This window comes from Lepidochelys olivacea (genome assembly GCF_965140295.1).
Source record: "Lepidochelys olivacea isolate rLepOli2 genome assembly, chromosome: 6".
NCBI classification, from domain to species: domain Eukaryota; kingdom Metazoa; phylum Chordata; order Testudines; family Cheloniidae; genus Lepidochelys; species Lepidochelys olivacea.
In genome coordinates this window covers 123942198-123967747 of record NC_140416.1, presented here as the reverse complement: position 1 = coordinate 123967747, position 25550 = coordinate 123942198, and the positions used below count along the sequence as shown (strand labels likewise).

General features: G+C 43.3%; 1 protein-coding gene across 2 annotated transcripts; it reads left to right on the top strand.

Moving 5' to 3' along the window:
- The first annotated feature begins 1333 nt into the window (after positions 1-1333).
- ARF6 (ARF GTPase 6) lies at positions 1334-24733 on the top strand. 2 transcript variants are annotated; one of them, XR_014712233.1, is made up of 2 exons: positions 1334-1533; positions 20226-24733. XR_014712233.1 is itself a non-coding variant. In XM_084632646.1 (2 exons), exon 2 carries the CDS (start codon positions 2415-2417, stop codon positions 2940-2942), a length of 528 nt encoding a protein of 175 aa, XP_084488772.1. In that variant the 5' UTR covers positions 1445-1533; positions 1998-2414; the 3' UTR covers positions 2943-7198. The 2 variants fall into 2 exon arrangements, 1 of the variants encoding a protein (XP_084488772.1); XM_084632646.1 differs by lacking the exon at positions 20226-24733 and adding an exon at positions 1998-7198 and having other exon boundaries at positions 1445-1533.
- Positions 24734-25550: the final 817 nt, after the last annotated feature.

Below are 25550 nucleotides of genomic sequence, written 5' to 3'. Positions count from 1 at the left end.
TATATGATATGAACGATATTATCTGTCTTATTAGCTATCCCTTATCTATCCCTTTAATGATTCCCAACATTCTGTTCGCTTTTTTGACTGCTGCTGCACATAGAGGGGATGTTTTCAGAGACTTACCCACAATGAGTGTAAGATCCCTTTCATGAGTGGTAACAGCTAATTTAGACCCCATCGTTTTATACGTATAGTTGGGATTATGTTTTCCAATGTGCATCACTTTGCATTTATCAACATTGAATTTCATCTGCCATTTTGTTGCCCTGTCACCCAGTTTTGAGAGATTCTTTTGTAGCTCTTCGCAGTCTGCCTTGGGCTTAACTATCTTGAGTAGTTTTGTATCATCTGCAAATTTTGCCACCTCACTGTTTACCCCCTTTTCCAGATAATTTATGAATGTGTTGAATAGGACTGGGCCCACTACAGACCCCGGGGGGACACCACTATTTATCTCTCTCCGTTCCGAAAACTGACCATTTATTCCTACCCTTTGTTTCCTATCTTTTAACCAGTTACTGATCCATGAGAGAACTTTCCCTCTTATCCCATAACTGCTTAGTTTGCTTAATAGCCTTTGGTGAGGGACCTTCTCAAAGGCTTCCTGAAAATGTAAATGCACTATATCAACTGGATCCCCCTTGTCCACATCCTTGTTGACCCCCTCAAAGAATACTAGTAGATTGGTGAGGCAGGATTTCCCTTTACAAAAACCTTGTTGACTCTTCCCTAACAAATTATGTTCATCTACACGCCTAACAATTTTGTTCTTTACTATAGTTTCAACCAGTTTGCCCGGTACTGAAGTCAGGCTTACCGGCCTGTCATTGCCAGGGTCACTCTGGAGCCCTTTTTAAAAATTGGCGTCACATTAGTTACACTCCAGTCATTTGGTGCAGAAGCTGATTTAAATGATAGGCTGCGGACGACAGTTAAGTAGTCCTTGGGCGAACACCACCTGGTCCTGGTGACTTATTTACCGTTCGGTAACAAACAGTCATAAGTGTGATTTGCGAAGCCCTTCAGCCAATGCCATGCCCCTCCAGTTCTTCTCCCTGCAGGTCCCCATGGTGTGTGTGTGTGGGGGGGGGACACCCCGAGCCGCACAGTGCGCCCCCTGGATGGGGCCAGACGCCGCTCGGGCGCCCCCTGCCGGCACCCTGGGGAACAGCGCCCGCCCCGCAGACACGCCCACTGCCTGGCCCTTTAAGAGGGAGCCGCGGCGTTCTACGCGCGTGCCTGTGCCGACGTGTGACCGCCCGGGCGCCTCCCCTGATACAAGACACGCCCCTTGGCCACCCGCATGCGCAGCTCCTGCCCGGGGATTTTCACAGAGATCATCCCCCTCGTGTTGGGTGGGGGAATGTTATTGGGCATGCGCGCCCGTGGCGAGGCGGAAGTAAGGCTCCAGTGCTGACACGTTAGCGCATGCGCAAATCTTGTCCCGGGCAAATTAGGCGGGATTCTTCAGAGGCCGCTCCCTGCTCGTCCGGTTGCGCTCTGACGGCGCCTGCGCAACAACAGTCAGAGGTGGGTCTCTTGGCGGGTGAGCGCATGCGCATCTCTGAGGCCGGAGAAAAGCGCATTTGTTCAAAAGTCGAAGCACTTTGTGGGGTCGCCAAGCGCATGCGTGATAGCGGAATGGTGGTCGGGGAGGTAGATTTCCTTAGACACGGGCTTGGCTTTGCACATGCGCAGTTGACCGTGGGGGGGGAGACTCTCTGTGAGGCCCTTCCTGCCCAGGCGGATGGGTCCGGTTGTGCACATGCGTGGTTGGTTCGTACCGCCCAAGGGGCGGGGTTTGGGCCGGCGGGGCTGTGCGCAGGCGCGCTGCCGGCCGAGGGGAAGTGAAGGTGGGTTCGCGCGGCAGCTTTTCCGGCGGCGGCGGCTGGGCTGGCCGCGCGAGGCGGGGAGCACCGCAGGTACGGGGCGGCCGGGTCCGCTCGCGGCAGCCGGCGCCGGGCAGTCACCGTCTCTCTCCGCCCCCTCCGCAGGCAGGAGCCGCCGCCCTCCATGAGCTGAGGAGCCGCCGCCCGGCGCGAAGGAAGGAGCCGGGCGCGGGGCCGCCCTGGGCCCGGCGGCGAAGGGCAGGGGGCTGGGCCTGCACCCGGGCGGGCGGAGGGTCCGCAGCTGACGCTTCCCGCGGGTCTCCTCACGGCGGGCTGGCGGCCGCTCTGCCGGGCTTGGCGGGGGATCGGCTCGCCCCGGCCGCTGGGGCGGGATAGGCCCGCAGGCCTCCCCCGGGGAACCCGCCTCCCGCCCGGTGCGGCGCTGGGTCTCGTGTCTCCCAGGCCGAGCGCCTCGCCCCGGCTGCCCTGGGCCCGGACGCCGCGGCCTCCCGCTCGCAGCACGTGTGCCAGCGGCCGCCGGGCTCCGCTCTGCCCCGAGGGGGCCCCGTGGATGCCGCCGAGATGGGCAAGGTGCTGTCCAAGATCTTCGGCAACAAGGAGATGCGGATCCTGATGCTGGGGCTGGACGCGGCCGGTAAAACCACCATCCTGTACAAACTGAAGCTGGGCCAGTCCGTCACCACCATCCCCACCGTGGGCTTCAACGTGGAGACGGTGACTTACAAAAACGTCAAGTTCAACGTGTGGGATGTCGGGGGCCAGGACAAGATCCGCCCCCTGTGGCGGCACTACTACACGGGCACGCAGGGGTTAATCTTCGTGGTGGACTGCGCCGACCGCGATCGCATCGACGAGGCCCGCCAGGAGCTGCACCGCATCATCAACGACCGGGAGATGCGGGACGCCATCATCCTCATCTTCGCCAACAAGCAGGACCTGCCCGATGCTATGAAACCCCATGAAATCCAGGAGAAACTGGGCCTTACCCGGATCAGGGATAGGAATTGGTACGTGCAGCCCTCCTGTGCTACCACAGGGGATGGACTCTACGAAGGGCTGACATGGTTAACGTCCAATTATAAATCCTAATGATAACAATAACTACTTAGTCTGCAGATAATTAAAAAAAAAATAGCCTGCCTGGTTTCCTAGAAGAATGATTCTCTACCGAAAAAGTAAAAACCAAGCATCCATAGGGTTATGATCACTTCTTCTCCAGTTACCACCGTTTCCTTCTACACGCTGACTGGATTCCTGTTTAACTCTTCTTGCTTGGCGTTAGGATGCTGTAATTTCCAAATGTGACACGAACACAAGCATAGATGCTATGGCAGACTTCCAGCAAACGGGGAAAGACACACTGTAGATTTGCTAAGTAATTTTTTTCCTCTCTTGATTAGCCCTTATAATGGTTTTTTTTTTGTTTGTTTTTTTTGCAGGGCGGGGAGGGGTAACCATTTTCAATGTATGCTTTCCGGTTCTACTTTTTTGAAATTTTTTTTTCTTTATCACTTGCTGTAGATTGCTTCTTTTTGCATTCATGCAGAATATGTTGATAGGTCTGTTTCATCAGTAAACTGAAAATTATTGCTTAAAATCAAACTGCAGTCTGTCTTTTTATATTGAGGACTTTTTTTAAAAAAGAAGTCCTTAATCTGTAACTAAATAGTAACTTTAAATCTGTCTTTTCATATCTAAGACTAACATGGTAAATAAAACCTTGCCTACAGTGGCAGATAGTGAGAATACCATTGTAATATGTTCAAAGTACATATCAGAGGTAATGTAAGAACTGCATTGAAATGTCAGCTGTGAAGTTCTGAACCATACATCATGCATGAGTAGGGATGCAAATAAGTTCCCCATATTGCATAGCAACCATATAATAAAATGTGAATGATGTAATAGTTCCAAGTTATACTCTACTCACAGTTCCTATGTCTTGCATTGCAAAGTTAATGATGTTTAGCTGCAGTCTTAACTAGTTGTGTCAGTCTCCTCACAGTGCGAGATATCATCTTTCCAGAAAGCATAGCAGTAACGTGTAAGCATTACTGTTCCTTTTACTTTAAATAATTTACCATTAGGCAAAAATCAAGTCGTGTCTTGCCTCTCTTACAATATAGGAAAGATGCATTTGTTAATCTTGAGACTTCTGGAGACATTTCCTCTTCCAAAGTTTGAAAATCTCATGTTTTCTGAAAAGCATGCATCTTTATCAGCTGCAACCCCCCCCCCATATGGATTTGTTTCCATATCATAATTATTTGAATACACAAGCTCAGTTCTAAACTTTAACAGAAATTAATCATTTTAACTTTTGAGTAACTGGCATTTGAAGAAGTCGTTTATATCACGATTTAGTTTTTGCAAGACCACAATTTAACCCATGAAAGTCATTCTAAACATTTTTGTCCCTCTGTTTCAGTAACATTACTATAATTCTTTATGAAAGGAACTGTGTTGAATGTCTGAATTTAAATCCATTGAGTAATTAGTAATGAGGGTGGGGTGTAGAGTGAGCATATGACTATGAATGTAAACTTCCACATATAGTTTTTAAAGGGCAAGCAGCTCACTTGCCATTACACCGTTTTCAGATGTCTCTGACTGGGAAGTTATGGCAAAAACAAACCAAACCCACCCAGATTGAGAGTTCAAATCAGTGTATCGTTTCAATCAAGTATTAATACTGGGTGCAAAAAATGTAAAGCAGCTGGGTTTTATTCAGCCTTAAGGATTAACTTCAGATTTCCTCAAGGAGTTAAACTCAACTGGGGAATTCTAGGAATGTAACTCTACAAAACTAGAAGAAGAGAAAAAAAGTTTTTTTTGAGGTTGTAAGTTTTACATTAGATTGGGGCATTACACTACATTTCCGCAGTGTTGACTCTGTATGTTAAGTACAGTGTATTATGGAGCTCTTACCAAAGATCTATGGGGAGATAAAAATGTTGAAGTTCATTTCCTAAAAATTTAATGCTTAGGACCCCTTGAAGAAAAATGCTTTGTTTAGAATATGGTTCCAAGAAAGGGACACTCTAAATGTGGGTTGCAATGGCAGTGATAGGATTCTGGATGATACTAGAAAATATAGCAATGATTCAGAAACAATTTTATAAAAGGAAAAAGTTAGTTAGAAAAGCAAGGCAAGTTGAATTACTTTAAATCATAATTCTGAAGGGGAAACTAGAAGTCTTCATTTTGGAAGTCTTTTTAAGTCCTTCTTGAATTGTTGCTCCATTTTCTAGTTTTTATAAATTCAATAAATTCATTTCAGTTAATGTAATTGGTCAAATAGTGTGGTAGTGTAAAGGTGTATAAACAAACACCAGGGTACAATTGTTTTCTTCTGGAAAAAATATAAAAAAAGCCAAGCACAAGGTAAATGCCTAAACTGGAAGACTTGAAGCTCTATTAATAGTTTTCAAACTTTCTTAAACATATCTCAATCAAAATGAAAAATTGGATTTTCACTTTCAGTCTAAAGTGTTTACTGTATTCTTTCTCTTCAAACACTGTTTGGGGCAGGTTTAAATTTCACTAGGTTTTTACATTAAATTGAATTCACAATTTTGTATTTCTTTGGTAATTTTTGTTACTTTAGATATTCTGTTGTGTAGGTAAAATGATAAATTTAATTATACTCTTGAATTTTTAAATGTTTTATTCTGGGGGGGAAAGACTCTAAAGTTACTGAAACTTGTGTGGCAGATAATTCAAAAATAAATGACCTTTGCTACTGAACGAAATATAAAGGCTTCATTTTCAAAATGTCTTTATGAAGGAAAAAGGGGGGAGGGGGAACAATGCAAGTAATTGTAGCCTGCAGGTTAAAGTGGCAATCTTTTTTTTTATCAGAATTCTTACAACTGAATTATAAGTGCATCAACTTCTGTGTTCTTACGAATTTACGAAGTAAACTGGAGTACATTTTTTGAATGGCATTATTCTTGTCTGGTAAGTGAATGAGTCTGTAGATTTTCATCTCCCTGACCTCAGTAAACAGGAATTTTGTGTTCTCAATATGGTTGTAGTGTTGGTAAAGAACTAATGAGCAGAAAATAAAGCAATTATACAGTGCAGCTCTCCTGGTATTTTACTTATATTTGAATATGGTAAAACCAGAAAGGATCTATATAATACACTGGAGTAGTGCCTTCTGCTTACATAGAGGCCTAGGTTCTGTTTAACCTGGGTTTGAAAGATTGTAATGCTATTAGTTTCTCTTTAGAGGACTCTTTAAGTCACATAATTACAATTGAAAAGTTGGAAAGAGGAGACAAGTTTCTTTTAAAAATATTTCCACTTCCAATTACAGGCTTTTTTATTTCAGTAAACTTAATGTTTAATATGTTATGCTTTGTAAAATACTTCAGTACAAGATCTCTGCCCTAAGGAACTTACATTGTAACTTGGACAAATATAATGCACAGAACAATTTACCTGCCAGAAAGCACAGAGGTGCTGATGATGAGGTGATCAGTCCTGGAAAGTTTCATGAAGAAAATGGCTTTGAAGGAGTAGAGGGAAGGGAAGGTGCTTTTTTGGATTAAGGGGTAGAATGGAAAAATTGTAATAAGAAGTCGAGAGCTGTTAGAGACTACAGAGGCATGTAAGGAGTTACAGGTAGAGATGTAAAGGAGTGAAGTTGTGTGGAGCTCCGAGGTTGAGAATGAAGCAGCTAGTTCAGCAATAAGGCAGTTAAGGAATTTGGAAGGGGAGTAGGGATAAGGCTAGAACAGTACACAAATTGAAGCTGCTAAAGTAATTTTTCAGAGTGGAGGGTAGAAATGTGATGTAACAGGAAAAGCTAACCAGATTTTGAAATCTCAATGTAGAGTGGCAGTTTTGACATGCTTGAAGATGGTTGAGTTGACATTGAGAAGGGATAGAAGAGATACTGGCCTTTGAAGTGGATATGAGACATCAAGGAAAAAGGCAACACTTTCTGGTCACCTTTCGTCACTTATGCCGAAAGATCAGGCGTATACAGGTGACTTGGGAATCATTAATATTGTCCCACTGCCTTAACCTAATCCTAAAAATCAATTTTCAAGTGCTTAGGTGTATCCAGGTGGTGTTGGTTCTAGTACAGTGGCTGCAATATTTAAAAAAAAAAAAAAAAATTACCCTTCAGAACCTAGCTCAGGGGTTCTCACAACAAATTTTTTGGTGGCCTCAGAGTGCGGCCATCAACTCTTGCTGGTGGTTGCACTGACAATTTTTCCTAAACTACTTAATTAACTTTAGGAAAAACAAATATGTATATATACATGTCCAAATCATTGTAATTTATTTATGTAGGGTTTTTTCAGACTCAGTAATAAAAATAACGTACAGTGGTCTGTATTCTTTACTGGACATAAACAGAATAGAAACACAAGGTGTTTTGCATGTTCTTGCATTTTTATGGCTTCTTTTGCTTTTTTGGTTGCTCTTTTTTTTTTTAAACTTGCTGGCTAGTAAGTCTGCTGCTGTAAAACGTGATATTTGTATGTTTGTTAATATCACTTTTCACACCACACATACTCAGCCCCAGCAAGCCCTGGGACAAATTAGGCCCTGGATGGGGAGGAGGGCAAGGAGGCCATGGGGCCCAGCGATGATGGTGTGGGTGGTGAGCCTGGGACCAGAGCCTACTATCATGTGGATGGAGCCCAAAGCTCCATGACCAGACTACCCACCTGCCCTCTGGGAAAGTGGGGCATTCACCAGCTGCTTGCACCTCCAGCATTTGTGTCTTCGGAGTGGGGGCAGGGCCAAACCCCCACTAGTGGCCCTGGGAGAGGGGCCATTGCTTCTTTCCCGCCCTGTGTCCCCCATCACAGCCCAGGAGGATGTGGCCACAAGAAAAGCCCTTCGTGGCCACATTCGAGAAACGCTGATCTAGCTTGTGTCTTGTCTATACATAAACTTGAGCCACCTTAGCTAGGGATGTGGCTTTTAAAACTGATTTAGTTAAACCGGAGCAAGTGTGCGTAGACACAACCTCAGAAAAATAAACTTGTAAATCTGGTAACATGTCATAGTTGTTGGTAAAAGTTGACATTATAAGGGTGACCATTTGTGGGTTAGATCTCTGTAACTGTGTGTGTGTTCAGCTTGAGCTTCATTTCTTAATTAAAATACCATTCTTGAATTATTATTCTTTATGAATCAGAAAAGCCTTCACCAATCTCTTTTCCAGTCACTGGAGAAAATAGGTATTTATGGATAAGGTTTGGAAGAATTTGCCTGCCACCTACTAGCCTGAATGAAGACTAACCGTGCAAACAAAAACAAAAAAACCTGTTCCCCAGAGGCATGCAGTGCCCCTCAAATTAAAGCCACATTTCCATTCATTTAAAAAATGTACTGTTCTTTATTTAAATAGCACACTGCCAGTCAATTGACTTTCTATTTACATGTTATATAAACGGTAATACTGTCAGGGCTGGTCAAATGAAAATTATATTAATTACATATCTGACAAATTGACCTGACTGGCAGTTTCACTGTTTCCAGCAGAATTGTGGGGTGGAAAAAGTAGTCAAAACTGACAAGATTGGTCAGCTTTCACTTTGTAGTTTGTGGAAGGTCTCAGCAGCAGCAGAGGCACCAGAACTGTTAGGAACAACATTGCATTGGTATAATCTTGGTTTGGGTTTGTAATGTTTGCAACCTTAATGGCTAAAATAAAAATCTTAAATTACCCAGAAGATATTTGGTACTTTGTGGGAAAACTTCCACTAGCCCTAGGTAAGTGTAAACTCCAAAGCACTATTTGTACAGAGTACTAGCATTTAATCCAGTGAGGGGTGGGGGAAGAATTACTATTCTGATACTTTAGCACTTAAGTCTCATGTTGACCTTTAACTCTTTAAAAAAAAAAACAAAAAAAAAACAAACCCTAGGATTCTATACTGCGTAGGTTGTCCTTCAGTACTTAGGAGTGAAGCAAATTATTTAAACAAACATCAAATGTCAGAAGGACCATTTGAAGTATCATAAAAAGCAGGATAATTTTTGGGAGCGGCATTTTTGAAGAGATAAAATAGGTGAGCCGAATGGGTCTATCTTGTATTTTCAAGTAATCCTACTCTTAATACTTAGTGGCAAAGAGTCCTGTGGCACCTTATAGACTAACAGACGTATTGGAGCATAAGCTTTCGTGGGTGAATACTCACTTCATCGGATGCATGCACAAAAAATAGTAATTCAAGAATGGTATTCTAATGAAGAAAAGAAGCTAAAGATGAACACACACAGTTATAGAGATCTAACCCACAAATAGTCACCCTTACAATGTCAACTTTTACCAACAGCTACGACATGTATCATCCGACATGCTACACATCCGACGAAGTGGGTATTCACCCATGAAAGCTTATGCTCCAATACGTCTGTTAGTCTATAAGGTGCCACAGGACACTCTGCTGCTTTTACAGATCTAGACTAACACGGCTACCCCTCTGATACTTGATACTTAGTGTCTGTCCACGTGAGGTGATGCTGGTCAATAAATGCAATTCCAGCGCAAGAGCGCGGCATGGTGGATTTGATGCCTGTGGTCTGGGGAGGAAGTTAGTTCCATAAAAGTTTGAGACAGCTGTAATGGTACCTACTTTTGTAAAAAATGGAATGGAAAATAAGGGATAATGAGCTTGCATATGTTTATAGTACTATAACTTCTAGGGAGAGCCGGGGGGGGGGGGGGAGAGAAATAAGAACTGGATGCCTTTCCCTATGCTGTTGGGTTATTGCCTCCAAATTTAATTTGTAGATATTCTTATAGAAAAATTGTTTCACTTCACTGGTAGCATCGAAACTATTGGTACCATTCTTCCTTGCCCATTTATGGAACTAACTATCTCCTCCTCAGAGCATGTAATCAAATCTACAATGCCATGCTCCTAAATGGGGTTCCCAGCTGCCTTTTTGGAGGCTTTGTTGAACAAAAAAGCCGGAAGTCCTTTGGGGTGTGTTCAGAGACCTCAAAAGTGGTCTCATGTAGGCACTTTTTTTGTTAGTTTAGATCTTTATTTAAGGGAAATATCTTAAAGGCTTCCTTCTGTTTCTCTGTCTCAAGTTAAATACACAAATAACAAAGCTTTTAAAACAGTCTGAATAAAAATCGCTTTTCTTTTCAATAAGGTTTCACTTCCAGTGTCATCCAGTAAGTGCTCTAGATCTTTATGGAATTGCCTAAGGCAGTGGTCTCAATGACCGGTCCGTGGACTGGCTCTGGTCCCTGAGATCTCCCTGACACAATTTAGGAAAGCAGCAAGCTGGTCCCTGGTATCAAAAAGGTTGAGAAATGCTGATCAAACGTACACAGAACCTGACTTCTTAACTTTTAAAAAGCAATTTTTAAATTTGTCTCAGGTCTATTGTGTAATCGTGAAGTGCAAAAAAAAAATTCAATTTTTTTTCCCCCTTTTGCAGGTCACCTTTTAAGTACCTCTATCTTCTGTACTCCTAGAATCATAGGACTGGAAGGGACCTTGAGAGGTCTTCTTGTCCAGTCCCCTGCACTCAAGGCAGGATTAATGTAACCCCTAGAGCTGCACTAACTGAACCAAAATTGGTTGTAGACACAGTACTTGGGCAAGACTCAGAGGATGGCATTTCTTCAAATAGTAGGTAGAAGCATTGTTAATGGAAATATTTCTATAGAAATATTTCGGTTTACAAAAAAAGCAAATACTGAATCACACTGCATTATTTCTAGTTCTAAAGATGAGTTCTACAGTTAAATGGGTAATGGAAATGACAGCAAAAGGAGTGAAAATTTTGTGCAGGCACATCTAATTCCACCCCCCAAATTCTTCTTTAATTCCAAAGGAGAGCGGGAGCAACGGAGCGTCCCATGTATTGTCAATGACAAGGGAAAAAGCAGATCTGGAAAATGTGACTGTTGTGCCATATTACTTGTGACACAGACAATTATGCTTGTATGATTAATCATATTCCATAGAGGTGCGTTTCACATTCAGGTTAGCTAGTTGAGTATGTAACACTTCAGAGTTCATAAGGTATGAAGGTAACTTGAGGGTAGGGTGGATATCTCTTGTGTTGCCCTCTCTAGTAAAAACAAGACTGGGAAGCGTGTGTGTGTGAGAGAGAGAGGTAGTGTTACTTTCTCATTTCTAGAAAGGCTGTAGTCTGGATGTTTAGCTGGAATTCTTCCATACGAAGGGAACAGTATTATTTCTATGCTGTTGTCCATTAAGACCTATGTCTTTTGATATCTAAAAATCTGGTGGGTTTTTGAGCTGTAATGACATCCTACTTATGTATTGTACTAAGTTTTGATATTTATACAGGGGTTTAAATGAAGGTTCATACATGTCCTTGGGGGGGCGGAGAGGGGCTTCTGCTGAGATTAGTCTGTATGAATGCTTATCCTGGTATTACCAGCTATTAGAGGGAAAACCAGCTTTGGCACTGTGACTATTAATGTTCAGAATACAGGCAAAAACATTCCAGACACCATGTTTACATGAATGCAATAAGGATGCAAATAATAGGTTCGAACTCATATTCATAAATGTTTTAAATTATATTGGTTTGCAGTGTTGTTGGGTAACACTGCAAGGTGTAATTGACACTGTTTCTAGTGTTGACAGCTTCTAAACTTGAAAATAACATTTGTTGGTCTGCGTTCCTCAGAGGTAGGTCTTACACTTCACAGTATAAGGAATGTGGGGTTACTCAGCCCTTATACTATTCGTATTTTTGCTGTTTTACCCTGAGGAACTTCCTTTAACATTTCTTTTGGAAACTGGGAATATTATTCTAGAAATGAAGCCATTAACTCTATGGCTGTTTCAACTTTTCAGTTACCACTAGGTGCACTGAAATGTGTTCATACAATGTTAGTTAAACATCTGTCATAATGAATGCCCTTTTCCCCACAGGGGCTGGATTAGTTTGGAACTGCCTCAGCTCTTGTGGAGGCTTTTTCCCCCATCATATAGGGATGGGTTTAATCCGTTGTCTTAGCAGTAATTGAATCCAATGTGAGCCCAGTAGCATATGCTATTATACCCTCCAAGAGGAAGCGTTTGCTTGCAAACTCACAAGATTAGACTAAATGGCTTGGTTCCGGTTGAGCTCCCCCATCAAAACAAAGTCTGATGATGTAGAAGGTTCAGATATAGGGAATAAAAAAGCAATCCTGAGTTTGCCAAACACTGGGAACAACTTTTTTTTTAATCTAGCTAGGAGGGACAAACAGTTATCTGCCTTATTTTCAGCGCTGTATTTATCATACAAATAAAATTACCTCATTAAAAAGAGTTGGGGACAGCCTTTGTCAACTGTATTGTGAATTTTGTTTTCTTTGCAATACCCAGCGCTTGCAAAAAGTCACCTGCTAGCCTGAGGACTAACCAAACTTGTCAAAGGCAGTTAGAAAAGCTGCTGGATGAAGGTGAGGGATGCTTGGATCCCTGCCAAGGTTCTGTGCTTGGACCTTGCTCGGAGGCTCATTGTACCAACCTTCTGCTAGAGGAGACCGTTTTCTATTCACCTACTGCTTATCCTCAAGCCTCCTGACTGTTTGGAGTGGGTCTCTTTTCCTAGCTGATTCATAGGGAGGGCCAGCAGGATGCCTGCTGGTCTGCCACTCTTTCAGGCTCTGGGTTTTTTTTGTATAGTTTTCTCCCCTGAATAGCTTTTAGAACCTGCCTTGACTGCTGTTCATTGCTTTGCTTAGCTGCCGCAGCAGAAGGAACCTGATACATTGTAATCAATTTTAGTGGTCATAGGGTACTGAGTAGCAGCAATGAAGCGGAGCCAGGCCTCTTCGCTTTCTCAAGCGGCAGAATGAAGTTTTGAGCAACATTAGAACTGACTATAGACTCAACAAATGCTTTGCTGGTGTTGTGCTCTTCTGCTGTGATTCCTGCATCTATACTGGAGGATTTGCTGGCATTGCTATGTTGGGGGGGGGGTGACCGTATGTGGGGGGTTTTTTTGTTTTACACCCCAACTGATCTAGCTGTGCCCACAAAAAATAAAGCTTAAATTCTTCAGAACTTGATAGTTCAGTCCCCCACTCTCAGCAAAGGGGCAAGTTTGCCGCTCCTTGTTGAAGTCCTGTCAACCTTCTCAAAGGAAAAATGGAATTGGATATTGTCTGCATCTAAGCACTTCAAGGGCTAAGTATTAAAGCGTTCTATAAACTAGTAACACACTTGCATTATATAACCATTTACAGTTTTGGCCACACTTGTGATTCATAGACTCTAAGGATAGACAGGATCATCTTGATCCTTTAGTCTGATCTCCTGCACAATAAAGGCCACAGAACCTCACCCACCCACCCCTGAAACAGATCCATTACAGTAGAATCTCAGAGTTACGACCACCTTGGGAATGGAGGTTGTTCGTAACTGAACACAACAGTCTTGTTGTTCTTCTAAAAATTTACAACTGAACATTGACTTAATACAGCTTTGAAACTTTACTATGCAGAAGAAAAATGCTGCTTTTCCTTTATTTTTGTAGTAGTTTAACACAGCACTGTACTGCAATTGCTCTTTTTTCCCTCTCTGCTACTGCCTGATTGTGTACTTCTGGTTCCAAATGAGGTATGTGGTTGACTGATCAGTTTGTAACTCTGGGGCTCATAACTCTGAGGTTCTATTATACCTCTGGTTGAGTTACTGAAGTCCTCAAACCATGATTTTAAGACTTCAAGTTACACAGAATTCACCATTTACTTAGTTTAAACCTGCAAATGATCTGTGCCCCATGCCGTAGAGGAAAGTAACCCCCTCCTCCCCAGGATCTCTGCCAATCTGAATTGGTGGGCGAAATCCTTCCTGACCCCAAATATGGTGAGCAGACCCACCAGCCACATACCTGAATTCTATTTTTCTAATGCCTTTTAGTGATTAATATATAGAATGATCTTTCAATTGTTACACTGTTTTGAATCAATGAGAACATTTAACGGTTTTTAAGTGAAGGTTTTAAGTCTCAGGTTTTGGGGGTCTTATTCTCCTGAGCTGGTGGGAATGGACTGTATGCAAAATGGTCTTGGGGCCACTGTACAGGTGTCATTTTGCTCTTGGTCCAAGGATTAGCATTTAATGGTCTTGCAGCCTCTGGGCCTTGGGGTATGTCTAAGTTTTGAGCTGTGTGTGTAAATCCCAGCTTAAGGAGAGATGCGTGCAGTCACTCTGTCTGAGCTAGGACAATATAGGATGAGTTAGCCACCTTGAGTACATGCCCAGCATCTCAGATGGGTACGTATTGAAGGCGGCCTGCCCCTTGCGCTGCCATAGCTATGCTCTGTTTATAGCATCCTGCCTCAGAGCTGGCACAGATGTGCCGCCTTGAGCGGGGTATCGTACCCCCAGCTCGAAATGCAGACGTACCCTCAGGCTGAGTTACCCACCAAGGCAGCCACCTTGATGACAAAATATTTCTCCTTCTTTCCTTGTGCCTCCCCACCTGTTGTCTTTTATCTTATAGAGTGTAAACTCTTTGGGGCAGAGGCTGTCTTTGTTCTCTTTTGTACAGCACCTAGCACAAGGAAGACTTGCTCCATGACTGGAGCGTCTAGGTGCTACCATAATACAAACAATAGATGGGCAACAACCTTTTTAAAAAACAAAAAGCTGGTGGTAAAGCCCTCAGAAAGACAGAGGTCTAACCCACTTCATTAAAGATTCAGTTGGTGTACTGACTGCTTGTCACTGGCTTCCTCCGTCTTTCAGAAGAGGTGATGAAGTGAGAATACTGGATCAAACAATGGTCTGTCTAGTCAAAGTTCATATCTCAATAACCCAGCACAAGTTGCTTCAGACGAATGTGTGGTTAAACAACCAAAGATGCCCCCCATAATGGTCACTTTTGGGCACTAAAATAACTATAGGGCGAAGATTCCCAAACCTTTTTTTTTTTTGCTGCACCCCCTTTTGGAGGTTCACATCCTATGCACACCCTCCTCTTTCTAAGAAACAGAATTTCTGTAGATGCCAGGAGTCTGGGAGACCATCCCGGCTTGGATGTCCTGTTTGTCCCCAGCCTGCAAACATCCCCTGGCTGGGACATGCTCTGGGCGGCGGGACATAGGCAGCCAGGCTGGACCTCTGCCCTTGGGACACTCCCATGATGATTCACAGGCTGCGAGCTTCTCTGGCCCGGACACAATCCCCAGCATGCATGTGCAAGGGCCTGTGTGAGCAGGGAGAAACTACCTGCCAACGAGGTGCCTGTGTATCAACCTATGAGAGGCAAGCTGCTCCTCATCCCTCCCTCTCCCTTGTTCTTCCAGCCTGGCAGGAGCTGGAGGGAGACACTTAGTGAGAGGAATTCTTCTTTTATCAACAGTATTTTGAAGAAACACACAAAAATTCTTAAGCACAGTCAGGTCCTGGTGCCCCCTAATAACCATGGCATGGGCACACCCCACAGTTTGAGAACCAGTGCTGTAAGGGAAATCGTTTTCTAGCCCAATGTAATTATTTGGGTTATGTCCTAGTACGCATGACGGGTTTGTCTTTAGCTAGTGTAACTCTATGTTGTAATTATGCCTAATTCTTTAACAAATCCTGCTCTCTAGTGAGTTCCTCTGGTTAACTGTGTTGTGTAAACCATTCCCTTTATCAGCCTGGAAAGTTTACCTTTTAAAGGTGTTCCTTTCTCTCCAATTTATCCTCTCCTAAGGTAAGAATACTCCCATGATTCTACATTCCTTTCAGATATCTCCTTAAACTGAGCAGCCTTAAACTTTTCAATCTTACCTCACAGAAAAGTCTTGCCATGTCTCTGGCCGCTTTTGCTGTCCTCCTCCGGGCTTTTTCTATTTCTTGCTTATATCCTTTTTGAAACAGGGTTATAGAAACTGACTGTGGTATTCAAGGTGAGAGAATATTGTCCTAGATATTAGTATTGTGTGGTAGGATCTAGAGGTTCCAGCTCCATTGTGTTAGGTGCTGTACAAACAACGAAAAGACCTGGCCAAAGAATTTACAATCAAAGTTGGTATTAGTCTCTGTCCCTTTCTTAATATATCATTTTTCTTTCCCATTTTGGTCACTGCTGTCCTTTTTGTCACAGGCAACAGTTTAGCAAGTCTGTTTTCCCAAACCTTTGGAAGCTGAACCCTCCTTCATGAAATTAAATCCAGTTTAATCCTCATGGAACCCTGCTATGTGTGAACAGAGGCCTACAAATCTTTCTTTATACATCTGTGTGTGCCCTGTCCCCGCTTCCATGGTGGGAAACACTAGTGTAGATTATGCTTTCTCTTCTTCCTTGCATGCTCTGACCAGTGAAATTACTTTAAATATCTGTTAATATCAGTGACATTTGAGTTATTACTTATTGAAACAAATGTGGAACTTCACATCTCAGCTATTGTTTCAGAGTCTCTGCCAATTCGGCAACTCAGGTTACTTCAATTACACTTTATTGGAGTTTCAGAGTAGCAGCCGTGTTAGTCTGTATCCACAAAAAGAAAAGGAGTACTTGTGGCACCTTAGAGACTAACAAATTTATTTGAGCATAAGCGTTCGTGAGCTACAGCAGAGTGGCTCTTGATGAAGTTCTTTTGATTCCTCTCCCCCCCCCCCCATCTGCAAAGCTTACCAGTTTCTTGTTCACCCCTCTTTAGATCATTATGAAATAGCACCCGTTCCACGATGGAGATTTAAGGCACTCCTATATCATCCTTTATGCTGAAGAGTGAGTTTATTCATACAGTTTTCTCTCAACACATTTCTAATCTATAATTTGTCTTCCTCCATGACTGCTTAGTAGCCCCTTGTGAGGGATTTTAAAAAGATCTCTGGAAGTTCTTGTGATGCCCACCAGTTCTTTTATCCACCACTTAATAAACATGTATATTGTGGTAGCAACTAAAGTCTTCAACTAGATCAGGACCCCGTTGTTCTAGGCACTATACAAACAGGGTAATTGATAATCCCTGCACTAGACAGTTTACAGTCTAAAAGACAAGACCTTTAGCAGGTGAAGGAGACAAACAAGCAAAGATGGGGAGAGTGAGGTAACAAAAGCACTATTTAGCACAGAGTAGATGTCTGTCCAGTGTAGCCAATCAGTCAGCTCATCAACTCTCTACTTGTTATCAGGTGGCAGTTTTCTGCAGTGAGATGGAAGGAGGATAAAGCGTATGGCTTCTGACTGACTTCTCCCCCCACACAGCACAAGCAACCACATGGGAGAACATATGCTGGGAGAGGCTGACCGAACTGGAGTGAAGATGGACGTCAACTTCATTATGAGACAGGAGGAGGAATAGCTCAGGGGGCTTTGAAAGCTTGAATGAGAGTTTGTGTGGTAGAGGGGAAGCCTATGCAGGGTTTGAGGGATTTGGCATGGCCAGAGCCATGATCTAGGGCAATGATTTTAGCAGCAGCATTTTGAGTGGATTTGTCTGCTTCAAAGAATAGTAGGCTGAAAAGAGGTGTGATTTTTTTCCCCTCCGCCCTGTCCCCTCCTTACAGCAGCTGGGCTGCCTGGGTCCCTCTTGTAGTGGGGTAACTAAAACATGAACACCTTAAAAGCTTCTCATTAAAAACATTTACAATGTGTTTGGTCTCCTGACTGGAATCCACCATTTTTTGCTACTTAGGGTGGAGCTGGTTATACTGATGAGTGTCTGTTCCCTATTTGGGGGAAACCATAATTTTAATCACAAGGAATTATAAGTTCTACCTCTATTTGTAGAAGGAAAATTATGCCTGCAAAGATCTGAGGCCTACCTGAAATGGGGCCCATCCAGTGTACTGTGTGTGTGTCATTTATTTAGAAAACATTTCTTGCCCTTCTATAACTACCAAACCCCACAATTTTATATAATGCAATGGGCTGTATGTGAATGTAATCAGTAGTGTTTTAGAGAAATTCCCCCAAGCTATATTTCCTTACATCAGTCACTTCATGAAGGAGTCCTGGGATCTAAATTGAGGTGTCTGTGCAGCATAGTCTTCTTAAATGTGACTTTCATTTTGAAAAAAAATGAAGTAAATAAGATGGTGCATTGGATGCTCCAACTAAGCGGGGCAGGAGGGGGCATTCAATAAGCTGATTTTTTTTTTTTTAAACCAGGTAATATCTCCTATCAAGGGTCCTCATGCGGAGAACTGAGCAGATGCTCGTTCTCAGTTTTTCCCTGTGTGAAGTCATGTGCAGTGCAGGTGCAAAACAATTCGGCACCCTTGCAAATTCAGATTGTCCAGGGTTTAGTATGCTGTCTCAAATTGCCTCAGTACGAGGAACTCTGGTATTAAATTACATAATGACCTGAAAGATGGAGTGAAATGAAGTGGTGGCATCTGTGGGCAGCACACATTTTAGAGTAGCCAGGATGATGGAGCGCTACGGTGGAATGTGGAGTAATTTAACAAACCTAAATTAGGCCTAAGTGGCTCCCGTGATTGGTTCAGAACTCTTCATGTGAAGGCACCACTTTAAATTCAGCCAGGTCGCGAACGGCCAGATGTGATCAGACAGCTGCTTAGTGAGGTGTGTAGGAAACGAGCTCAGTCCAGTTTCTAGTGCACAAGCATCCACATTACAGGCCCCAGTTAGCACTAAGTGTCTGTCGGGTAGTCTGAGGAACTGGGGACTGAGTGAACATAGACTTTACTATCCTTCCTCATGTACAGTTGGAGCACTCTGGGGGAAGCTGGAACTGCTCCCACACCTTATTTGTCTGACTTAGGCCTTGTCTACATTACAGAGTTTTGTCATCAAAAGTCAGCTTTCATTGACAAAACAGTGGAGGTGTACACACCACCATGCTCCTCCCGCCGACAAAACTCTCCTGCTTTGCCGACAAAATAAAACCACCTTGATGAGAGGTGTAGAGATTTTTGCGGCAAAGTTGTATTGACAAAGTGTCAGTGTAGACCCTGCGCTTGGTTATGTTGCTGTAAATGGCCTCCAGGAGGTGTCCCACAATGCCCATCCTGACTGCTGTTTGAATGCCACTGCCCTGCACCCAGGTACATAGATATCAGTTCCCCTCACCCCCCATTTAAAGGCCCGCGAATTTTTAAAATGCCACTTCCTGTTTGCTCAGCATGGACAATTCACATCGCATCTTCCCAGCTGACCAGGGCGGCTCCACGCAGTAAATGCTCTCCCGTGTAGAGCATCCCTGAGTTGTTGGATCTGCTGGCAGTGTGGGGAGAGGAGGCTGCACAGACCCAGCTCTGCTCCAGCCATAGGGACTTTGATACCTATGGTCAGATTTCTCATGACATGTTGGAGAAGGGCTACGAACAGGACATGCAGCAGGGCGATGTGAGGATAAAGGAGCTGAGGCCGGTCTACCAGAAGGCAAGGGAGTCAAACTGTCGCTCTGGTGCTGTGCCGAAGACCTGCTGCTTCTATAAGGAGCTGGATGCCATCCTTGGTGGCGACCCTGCTCCCACTGCCAAGAGCCCTGTGGATACTTTGGTGGGGCTGGAGATGGCGGAGAGCGGACTCAACCCCGAGGACAAAGTTGTGGACGAGGAGGTCGAGTTGGAGGACGATGTGGCACACATAGCAGGGTCGTCTGGTGGCATGGCGAGCCAGGACCTCTTTTCCGTTCCAGAGGGGTCTAGCCAGTCCTAGCAGCCCATCTCTGGTGTGCATGATGGAGGAGAGGAGAGCTGTGGTAATTGATCTTTTTGAGTTGATGATGCTCAGTTATGAGGTAGAGCTGTCCTTTGCTTTGTATATTCTGGAAGTGGTGAAGGGATAGAAATGTACAAGACTAGCTATGTTTGCGTGTGCTTCACGTCCTCCTGTGCAGCTAAGCAGTGCAGTGGAACTGTGTGTTAATGCACACCAAGATTTCATGGGAGTCCTCCAGAGAGAGCTCTAGGAAACTTTCCTGCAGGTACCAGCCAATCCTCTACCGAAGGGTCCTTGGCAGAGCTGCTTTGTTCCTTCCCCAGTTGTAGGAAACTTTCCTGCACCAATTGGCAATCACTTGTGCAGCGACCAATCTGGCACACAGGCGAGCCACGTAGGGACCTGGTCTGAATCCACACGCATACAGGAGATGCACCCGTGCCTCCTTGCTTATCCTTAGGAGTGAGATATCGGCTTCAATGGTCCCCGCCTGTGGAAAATGGTGGTAGAATTTAAAATATTGTCCCTAATCGCCTGCAGTGATCCCCTTTAAAAAAAAACAAGAACCCACCAAGACTCTTTGCCCCATCTTGAGCGCTCTCTCCCCCCCCACCCCCTCCCGGCTGAACTCACCATGTTTAGGGCGTTCATCGAGCTGTGTGCTTGCCAAGGGACAGTGAGAAAATGATTTGTATTTTTAAAAAGGGTGCATTTTATTATAATGATTCGATGCTGTGTATGCACTAACCATCATGCTTCTCTTTGTTTCTTGTGCTTCTGCAGATGTGGCCTTCAGGGGAACCCCATACACACCGGCGGAGTGTCTCCGCCATATAAGGAAGTGATCAAGGAGGACATGTTTCGAGAGGTGCTCCAATCCTCAGAGGCTGAAAAACAAGAATGCAAGGTGTGGAGAGAGACTTTAAAAGAAAATTCTAAAATTGAGAGGCGGGACAGATGGCTACCTACAGTGTGCTGCTCTCTGTCAATGTTAAAGCACCAATTGTGGACCTGCTCTGCTGACAGAAGGAACATTGTGTGAACATGCACAAACCATGTCACTATACCGGTGTTCAATTGTCGGTGTAACTTGCGTTGACAAAACTCTGTGTAGACAAGGCCTTAGTCTTCAATGCTGCTAGCCCAGCACTTCCTATGAGCAATGAAATTCATACTGTTACTTAAAAATTGACAACAGGGCTGCAGATGTGCTTGTTGTCTTGCCCAAGACAACAAACAGAGAAAAACAGAACTGAATGACATAAGGGAATCTGAGCTAGCTTTAACTCCTGCAGGAAAAAGAGGCTCCTGACAGCTAAGCCATATCTGCTCATTGTGCTGCAATAGTTGAAGCAAATAAGATGTAAACTTTATTAGTATAAAGTATCAAATGCAACGAATGGTTGTTTAGAAGGGCATGGTACATCCCTCATTGGTTCCAGGTTTGGCATTCTAATAATAGCTTTTCCTTTGTATTAATGGAAGATAAAGGGAGTGAGTAAGTGAGGTCTGGACTTCTGGCAAAAGACACATCTATCAATCCTGCCTTTTGATCATTCTTCAGGGAGAATTATTTTGTGTTGTAGATTTAAAGGGGAGAGACTTAGAAGGGAGGGGGTGGAGATCTTGCTCAAATGTAACATTATCCCTTTGTTTTTTTGTCCCTAACTCTTCTGGTATATGTACACTTATCTTGATTTTGTTTAATTTCACGGTTTCTCAAACAAAATTTATCTTTACTTCAGTTTTTCCTGGAAAACTATTGGTGGTCTCTTGACTATTAAGCTTGTTGTTGTGAAGTTTTTCTACTTCCTCCCCCCCACCCCCTTTCACCGGTGAAGTCATCTTGTCTCTTCAGTTTTGGTTACGTATCCAAAGTATGCATGTACAGATACAGTAATGGAAGGTGTCTGGAATAAGTTAAATACCAGTCTTGATATTGATGTGAAGAGCAGCTGAGTCCGAACTTGGTCTGTCATCAATTAAATATGTTCTTTCTTATGAAGACTTGTTTCTTTTGCATTTCAGAGCAGGAGAAATACTTTAGTAGATGGTGCAGATGTTCTTATTGTGATACAATTACTGCCTTCCAAAGGGGAGAGCTCATTTTAACTTCCTGTATCAAGAGCCCCACTTCCATCATTCTCATGCTCTGTTCTCTTGCTCCCTTCTAAGTTGGCAATTCTTTTGAGTAGACAAAAGAGACCTCTAAAATGCTAAGTTGCAAACCTAGTGCCTCATGAGCAAGAAAAGAATACATAGTTGCAGGGGTGATTCATCAAGCAAAAGTTTTGCTGAATATGAATTTGTAAGATTCCAGTGGGGTGGGGAGTACGTGGCTACTAATGAAAAAAATAATTAACGTCATACTTGGTTTCCTCCCGAAGATCCTAAGCAATTGAAGCTACAGATGTTTTGGCAGAGAAATCACACAAACTAAAACCAAAGGGAAAAAAGAGGGATTTAAAATGGAATAGTTCTTTCCTCTATCCGTTTAGGGTACTTCTGATTCACTCCCGTTGGCAGAGAAATAGGGAAGTCTGCAGCTCAGATTTCTCAGGGGCTTAAAAGGATTCTGCATCTCTGTTAATGTGACTTAGCGCATGTCTCTACGTACAGCGCTGCAGTGGGTGCAGCTGGAGCACGTCTGGTGAAAACTCTCTGTGCCGACAGGAGAGAGCTCTCCCGCTGGCATAACAAAACCCCATCTCCACGAGCAGCGTAAGCTAGGTCGGCAGGAGAAGTTCTCCCACCAGCATAGCACTGTGCACACTACATTCTATGTCGGTGGAATTTATGTCGCTGGGGGGCGGGATGTGGAATATTCACACCCCTGAGCGAAAACAGTTTGCTCACATAGGCTATAGGGTAGACATAGCCGAGCTCTCGATTTACAACTATATAGTTTTCTTTCTCTGCAGCCTTGCAAAAGGCTATTGAAGCTTTTAAAAAATAAAATGTTCTAATCAATTAATAGGAGACTTAAGCTCTAATCTACTGACATGAGATTTCCTATAAACAACCATGCTCTGTGTGTGTATGTGGTGAGCTTAGGAAGCAATGGTAACTATTTGGATGTTTTCCTATATCTTAAATGAGTTTTAAATTAGTATTGGGGAAAGTCTTTCCCTGTAAACCTCTCCCCTTAGAACTGTATTAGAACTCTTGCTATGATGAATTTTGTGCAATTGGGGCTACAGATGTCCTGGCAGAGAAATCACACAGCAAAGGGAAAGAATAGGGGTTTAGAATGGAATAGTTTATAGTGACGAATTTTGCCACGTAATGGCATTGTAAGAATATTGCTATGAAATCTCATAGCTATTATGGAAGTGTTAGTATTATAGAAATACGCTTAACCAATGAGCCAAAATAAGACATGCTTTACTTGAGCACTGGTGCACATGTTGGGGGTGTGCTAAGACATCAGCTCAAATGCAGAATACCTTAACATCTGAAGCTTCTGCCCAAATAAATGTGTTAGTCTCTAAGGTGCCACAAGGGCTGCTTGGGTTTTTTTTTTTTAAACCTGAAGAGTACACTAGGAATAAAATAATGCACATCCTTGTACATCTGAGTATAGTTCAATAAACTGGTTAACTTACAGCAGTTTGGAACCCTTAATTTTTCCAAGATGAGTTACATTTTCTGCTTATTGCTGTTACTGGAAAAATGGGTTACAAGTGTCTAAAATGCAGAAACACTGTAAGTTGCAACTAACTATGGATACAGAAGGGTAGGGTGGGAGGAGGACTGGGGCTTATCCAGGCTGGAAATAGTAAGGAGAGGTAGATTTCAAACATAAATTGCTTGGTGTGGATTCTAACAGCATCTCAGAAGCTGCTTCTCTCAACAGGGAGTGTAATCTGAGGAGTACAAAGGTTAAAGTCAAGGTCAGGGATTGAGCTTTTCACTCTTTCAATGGCCTCTTGAAAGTTGAAATAATTAGGTAAATTTTTAAAGGATAAGGCCACCCTTTATCTGTCCAATAAGGAATATTAGCACATTCTTTCCTGCTCTTACTGGACAGATAAAGGAAAGGGATGGTGAGTGTGTGTAGGGAGGCAGAACCATTCTTGCTAATTCTTGCTAACCATTCTTGTTTTTGTGCAGGGAGAGTTTGTGTGTTTTAGCTAAGCTGTTACTAATGGGCGGAATTGTTCAAGGGGCGATCTCAGCAGCTCCCTGGGTAGATTGGACCCCACTGGTGTTCCTATAATAACTACTTAGCTTTTCTTGTCCATAAATCTCCAGTGCCTGACAAAGCAAGCATCATTCTTCCCATGCTAGAGATGAGAAAGCTGAGGCCAGGGTGGACTTGCCCAGCGTCACACAGCAGGGCAGTGGCAGGTAATGATTGCAGTATAAGAACCTATAGAATTTATTTTTGCATGTGAGAGGGAGAAAAGCTGAGAGGGCTTCAGATGAGGTTGCCTGATTCAACAGAGCTTTATAAAGACCCCTTGCCCTTTTTTCTTTTTCCGGCCAGTAAACTCTGTCTGAGAGTTCTCACCGTCTCTAGTGTTCTTAGATGCATATGCTAGCAGCCCCTAGCTCTGAGCTAAAAATCCCAGTTGCTCAGTGATAAAACTGGGAATCATGTCGGTTTTCAGCAGGACTGTGCAATCAGCAACTCCTATTCTGAGGGACGCCAGATACTAAACAGCATAGTTTGGAATGAAATGAAAGTCTGAAACGTAACTGCAAAGATGGCACTGCTTTATCTCAACGGCTCCGTTACCTGGGTGTTCTCAATCATATCTGCTCCCTTTAGTGATAAGATTCTGATTCTTGTGGGCCTGCAGAGAGTTCATGCTGCTCCATGAGGGGAAGCTAGATATTGCTCAGCCTCAAACAGGGCAGAAGTGTTCGTGGTGCAACGGAGGGTGGAATTTGGAACACAAGTGCAAGTCTTCCTGCTCCGTGAGTTTGCCCAGTCATGACTGATAATTTTTGTTTCTGGTGGTAGCCTGGAATCTCTCTCAGATAAGTTTGCAGGACTGGCAGTTAAAGCAACCATTTTTACTCTTACATTGGTTTCAGAGTAGCAGCCGTGTTAGTCTGTATTCGCAAAAAGAAAAGGAGGACTTGTGGCACCTTAGAGACTAACCAATTTATCTGAGCATAAGCTTTTGTGAGCTACAGCTCTTACACTGAGAGAGTTTGATTTGAAAATCACTTGGGGGAGGCATTTTCAGTCACTTTTCAGCAATCACTTTTTTTTTTTTAAATGTTCACATTCATTTCATACTCTGAGCCAATTAGTACTTATCAGTAATAAAATGAGAATGTCAAGGCCACAAAACAATTGGTCTTTTATTCTTACATGTAATCAGTGAAAACTGCAACCATTTTAAGGCTAACTTTTTATAGTCTGTTACAGAAATGGATATTTGTGTTAGAACTCTAAATACCCAAGTTGAGTCTCTCAGCAACTTTGACTTGCCCATAAAGCGCACAGTTTTGCCTGCAGATAGACATGTGTATCTGCCATTGAAATCAATAGACATACGTGCATACAGACTGGATTAACCCTGTTTAAACTCAGCAAAGTTATGGATTCAGAATAGACTGTACAAGGTGGTGTGAACTAACACTGCTATAAAAAACAACTTTTGCAGTTTGTTCAGATGTAGGGTTTTACCTGAGGGCCATCACTTAAATATCAGCATGTAGGAGCCTGGTTCTCATTTAGACAAAGGTCCCTTTCCACTGCCACAGTAGGGTCTTCTTGTTAAGGTCTGCTTCCCAGGCTTGCACACTTGTGCTAGCCACATGCTCATCTACTCAGCATGGTGTATGAAGTTCCTGCACAAAGTGCTATTCTTGTCTTTAAAGTAACTTAAACAATTTAACTGCCCTGTGAAATTCTGTGGCTGTCGGATACTGCTGTACCAGGTATGGTCTAGGACATACACTCTGTTTGTGGTACTGTACTACTGTTACCGAAACTGTGGAAGTATTCCCCCAAAAACCCTGTGGTGGTAAATACAGCCTTTGGTGGGAATGTGGAGTTCACAAAGGCATGTTTTTACAGGGTCACCTGCAGTCCTTCCCTGTGTCTAACACTTCTTTTAAAACTAACCTAGCTGTGAGAAGTTTAGCTGT

Bases quoted from the DNA above. Each gene is read 5' to 3' on its own strand.
- ARF6 (XM_084632646.1), top strand. From the start codon at position 2,415: ATGGGCAAGGTGCTGTCCAAGATCTTCGGCAACAAGGAGATGCGGATC.